The 5,000-nt window shown below is 49.8% G+C and overlaps 1 protein-coding gene across 1 annotated transcript in view; it reads right to left on the minus strand.

Moving 5' to 3' along the window:
- tns1a (tensin 1a) overlaps positions 1-5,000 on the minus strand; it is a 69,429-nt gene that overhangs the window by 5,723 nt on the left and 58,706 nt on the right. Inside the window, exons 19-25 of the mRNA XM_061067253.1 lie at positions 4,342-4,419; positions 3,932-4,095; positions 3,711-3,843; positions 928-1,002; positions 540-566; positions 198-273; positions 1-62 (exon numbers count right to left, since the gene is read on the minus strand). The exon at positions 1-62 is cut by the window's left edge and continues 465 nt beyond it. Of these exons, the coding sequence (XP_060923236.1) occupies positions 1-62; positions 198-273; positions 540-566; positions 928-1,002; positions 3,711-3,843; positions 3,932-4,095; positions 4,342-4,419 (615 nt within the window). The remainder of the gene's footprint in view (positions 63-197; positions 274-539; positions 567-927; positions 1,003-3,710; positions 3,844-3,931; positions 4,096-4,341; positions 4,420-5,000) is intronic.

The raw sequence follows: 5,000 nt of genomic DNA on the forward strand, positions 1-5,000 counted from the left end.
CGGGGGAGGCGGGTCTGTGGGGGTGGGAGTGGGCGGGGCTATCTGACGAGCCAAACCTCCTCCTGCAGGAAGAAACAACAACCATGAATCATCTGCTTCCTGTTTAAATGGAAACAAGATGAAGAGCGAGGCTGTGTCTCGTCTTCATCGCTCCTCAGCTACTGATGAAGAGGAGGAGGCGGAGCCTGAGGACTCACCCGTCGGCAGCGTGGACCGGGCTGCTGGAGCAGAACGCAGCGCTGAACTGTCTCGAGTCCTCAAAACCGGGATGATCTGAACAACAAGGAGCATCACAACAAACACACACACACACACACACACACACACACACACACACACACACACACACACACACACACACACACACACACACACACACACACACACACACACACACAGGGTCAGTCTCTACACAACATGTCTCAGGTGTCGGGCGTTGTTGTGTTGGAAAGTGAGACACACAAACGTTCAGGAACATAAAGTTTCTCGGTGTTATTCGGAGACTGTGCTGGTGTTTGTTGCCATGGAAACGCGCTTACCGTGCTCTCCATCGTTAGAGTCAGAGTCTAGCGGCAAGAAAAGATAGAAAGCAAAGGATGAAGAGAGAGAAGAGGAAGAGGAGGAGGAGGAGGAGGAGAGAGGAAGACAAACTTGAGTGCAAAGCCAGAAAAGCCAGATGTGAGCAGCAGGGGGCGCCAGAGACACTCAGCTTCAGAAGGAAGTCAAAGCTTCTCGATGTTTGATTCTTTATTTCTCTCAGAATAAAATCCTCTAATATCAAGTTACAAATTCATCTCGTTGTGATTCTGTGTCTTTGTGTCTTTGAAACATTTGAAGCAGCTGCATCTTTAAAAAGTGACGGACGACAGGAAAGAGGGAAATCCAGCGTTTTGAATCTTTATCTTTATGTGTGAAATGTGAACTGACCTGATCCGACCTGGTGATGCGGCTTCAGTCCCAGCGTGGACAGCGGCGTCTTGGTCAAACCTGCAGGAGAACGAGCTTCACACAAAGAGACAGGAAGTCACAATTTAAAGCAAAATAAAATAACTGAAAATGTATAAAAACAGAAATATGAAAAGAGTGTGAAATGAGCAAATACAATGATACATGAAAATGAGTTGAATGTAAAGATTCCACTGTTCTTTCTTGTATTTATTGATTTGAATCATCTCCACTCACGAGTTCAGACGTTGACTCTAACATTTCATCAGCTGCTTTAGCTTCAGACATTTAAAAAAGAGCTGTAGATGTTTAATCAGGAGGTAGAGGAATGAGCCAATGAGCATGAGGAATGGGAGTCACATGACACGATGACCACGGCTGAGGCGACGACACGCAGCGAAGGTTAAAACACGTGTTTGTATCGACACGTGACGGGATCCGTGATTTAAATATCAAGCAACAGAACAAAGATCCAGACCAGCGTCCGGTCGGGGGTTCAGGTTCGGGTCCGGGGCGGATGGAGGATGAGGAGGGTGAAGATGAAGGTTCTGTGCCACAGATTCTTACTGCAACAGCTGCTCAGGACTGACTATTTGCCTCTTATTCAAACGCACGGCTCTGCACGCACCTGCTGGCGTTCGCTGTCCAGGGAAGCGTCGCTCGAGTTTTGCCTCAAACAAATTCACAAAGTGTTTGTTTAAATGTCGAAGGAACTCGTTTCTAAAACTGTTTCCACTGGAGGAAGAAGAATCAAAGCTTCTGTTGAGACGACACATTTATCATCAACGTGTTTTCCTGTGAATAATAATTCAGCTTCCTAACGACAACTGAAGCTTCCTCACATCAACACACATTTCACTCTTTAGTTCACGTTATCTTTAAGTCATTGTGGTGTCACGCTTCATTAATGTGTCTGTTTGAGTGTTGATTGTGAGATATTTAGGTTTTAAACTTTGTATTTTAAATAGGGCTGGGCAAGTTAACTCGTTTTAATCGAGTTAACTCAAGTGATGAGTTAACTCGATTGTTTATCCGCCAATTATTTTCTTTTTTCCTGTTCTGCAGCAGTCAGCAACAGACTTTCACAAAATAAAAGCCTGACTTTCACAATAAAACAATAAATAATCAAACCTGAGTTAATGCGAGATAAAATAATTAATCGAGTTAACTCATCACTTGAGTTAACTCGATTAAAACGAGTTAACTTGCCCAGCCCTAATTTTATTTAACTGCTACTGTATTAAATGCTGATGTTAAAAGTGTTTGCACAACAAATGTTATGGCACTTTCGTTCATATGGCAGAACATTAAAAAATAAAATTGCGCTATACACTACTTTTTAATTCATTATTGGATTTTACAAATGCGATTTATCGTGATTAAAACTTTTAATCGTTGCCCAGCCCTAATTTTAAACTTTAAATGAACATTAAATCAGCTGCAGATTTGTTTCCTGTCCTCTAAAGACTGACGAGCTGCAGATGCTCAGATCTTCTCCCCTCGGTTGTGATTCTTGGTTTCACCCAGAATCCTTCACTCCATGCAAATACTTGCAAACTGCAGGATCGACCTGTTTAAAGCTCCCTCACATCTCCAGCGTCCTGCAGCCATGAAGGAGACGCTCGCCTGCCTCCTCCTGCTCCTCCTGCTGCTCCTGCTCGGCTCCTCCTGTGGGAAGTACGTGTACGTGGAGCAGAAGATGAACTGGTCTGAGGCTCAGACTCACTGTCGGACGCACTACACCGACCTGGCCGCCGTCTGCAGCAAACAGGACACGGTGTACCTCCAGAAACTCGCCGGGGAGTTGGACACTTATCTGTGGATGGGGATGGAGAGTTTCTCCACAGGCGGTGCGAAGTGGATGTGGTCGGGCGGCGCTGAGGTGACGGAGTTCTTCTGGGAGGAGGAGGAGCAGCCACAAAACCGACCGCTTGAATTCTACAGTTTGATTCAGAAGGACGGGTGGCACGATGCGCACGGACACTACATGTTTCCCTTCTTCTGCTTCCGGGTGGTGGTGGTGAGGGAGAGGAAGACGTGGTTGGACGCTCTGGACCACTGCAGGGAGCTCCACCTGGACCTGGCCAGCGCCAACTCGGAGACGGAGCTGCTGCTGATCCAGAGCGAGCTGAGGAAGGACGCCACCACCGAGCTCGTGTGGATCGGGTTGCACTTCTTCCCGGACGGCTGGAGGTGGGTGGACGGGCGGCCGCTGGAGTACGAGGCGTGGAGAGAGGAGGTCAGACCGGCGTGTCCTCGGCTCAGCATGAGCTGTGCTGCTCTGCAGGTGACGGGAGGAGCAGGGGGAGGAGCACCGGGGCTCGCCAACGCCACGGGGGGCGCCGGGGCCAGTTCTACCGCTGCAGGTGTGTGGAAGCCTCATGACTGTGAAGACAGACTCCACTTCGTCTGCTACTGACTCTCCACGCTCAGAAATATACACTTCAAGTTTGTTTTTACTAGTTTACAACTAATATGAGTATCAAGTTATATTGAAGAAGCATTTTGAAAGTTTTGTGACGTAGTTTTCTGTCCTGATTTGAATCTTCAGAGCTTTGTTTTTGTGTTTTTTAGATTTGAACCTGTGATTCTTTTTTGTTTGTTTCTAAACTGGCGCTGAACCAGGAGGTTAAAGAAACTGTTATAATAAAAATTGAATTCCTTCCTGTCTTTTCTGACTCGTCCTTTCGTATATTTCTTTACAATTAAGAGTAGAGAGTTATTCAGGCAGAGCAGATCTGAGAGCGCCCCCTGGCTGCACCTACACATGTTGAAGTAAGGAGTCTGAGGCGACACAGGGAAGCCGGGGGTCTCACCACCGCCTCCGAAGATCAGACTGTTGGCAAACCCGTCCGGCTTGTCGTCCTCGAACGCCTCCCGGTAGCTGTGCATCAGACCCTGAAACAACCACAGGACAGGAAGTGCTGGTTAGTGATGACTCAGCAGAGAGGAGGGTCTTGAAGCTGAAGAGGGAGGACCACCGCACCTCTCGGGGTCTTCCTCCCGGGTTCAGCGACAGGTTGTTGGCGAAGTCCGGCGAGTGCACCGGCGGCGAGCTGTCGTGGCTGCTCTGGTACTGGCCCTCGCTGGTGGTCCGGCGCCGGCCCGTCTCCTGCGTGACCTCCGGGGTCATTCCTCTGGAGCGCACTCCTGCCACGGGCCAAAGAGTTCAGTGTGTGCTGCTGGACACTCAGATTCAAACACAACATGTTATAGAGTGTGTGTGTGTGTGTGTGTGTGTGTGTGTGTGTGTTAGGAAATGAGGCTGACACACAGAGCGGGGGGGTGTTAAAAGTGTAAAAAGAAGGGATGAGCAGGGAAGGGAGGAATAAATAAAATGAGGACAAGTGATAATAAAAAGGCCAGAAAGTAAAAAGCGAAGGAAGGTGGACGAACCAGAGAAGGAATAGGAGCGATGGCGGTCGGACTGAGGGGAGATGCTTTCACAGATGCCCCGGATACGAGCGTTGTACTCTGCTCCCGGGGGGGGGGGGGGGGGGGGAGGAGGTGGAGGAGGTGGGAAGAGGAGGAGGTGGAGGAGGAGGGGGGAGGGGGAGGAGGAGGAGGTAAGAGGAAGAGGAAGAGGTGGAGGAGGAGGAGGAGGAGGAGGAGGAGGAGGAGGAGGAGGAGGAGGAGGAGGAGGAGGAGGAGGATGAGATGGGAGGATAAGAGGAGGAGGTAAGAGGATGAGGAGGTGGAAGAGGAAGAGGTGGAGGAGGAGGAGGAGGAGGAGGAGGAGGAGGAGGAGGAGGGAGGATGAGATGGGAGGATGAGGAGGAGGAGGAGGAGGAAGAGGTGGACATGGAGGAGGAAGAGGAGTAAGAGGAAGAGATGGAGGAGGAGGAGGAGGAGGACGTAAGAGGATAAGGAAGAGGAAGAGGAAGAGGTGGAGGAGGAGAGGAGGAGGAGGAGGAGGAGGAGAAGGAGACGCAAGAGGTGGAGGAGGAGGAAGAGGAAGAGGAGGAGGAGGAGGAGGAGGAGGTGGAGGAGGAGGAGGTAAGAGGATGAGGAGGAGGAAGAGGAAGAGGAGGAGATGGGAAGAGGAGGAGGAGGAT

The sequence above is a fragment of the Limanda limanda genome, chromosome 23 (assembly GCF_963576545.1).
Source record: "Limanda limanda chromosome 23, fLimLim1.1, whole genome shotgun sequence".
Lineage (NCBI taxonomy): Eukaryota > Metazoa > Chordata > Actinopteri > Pleuronectiformes > Pleuronectidae > Limanda > Limanda limanda.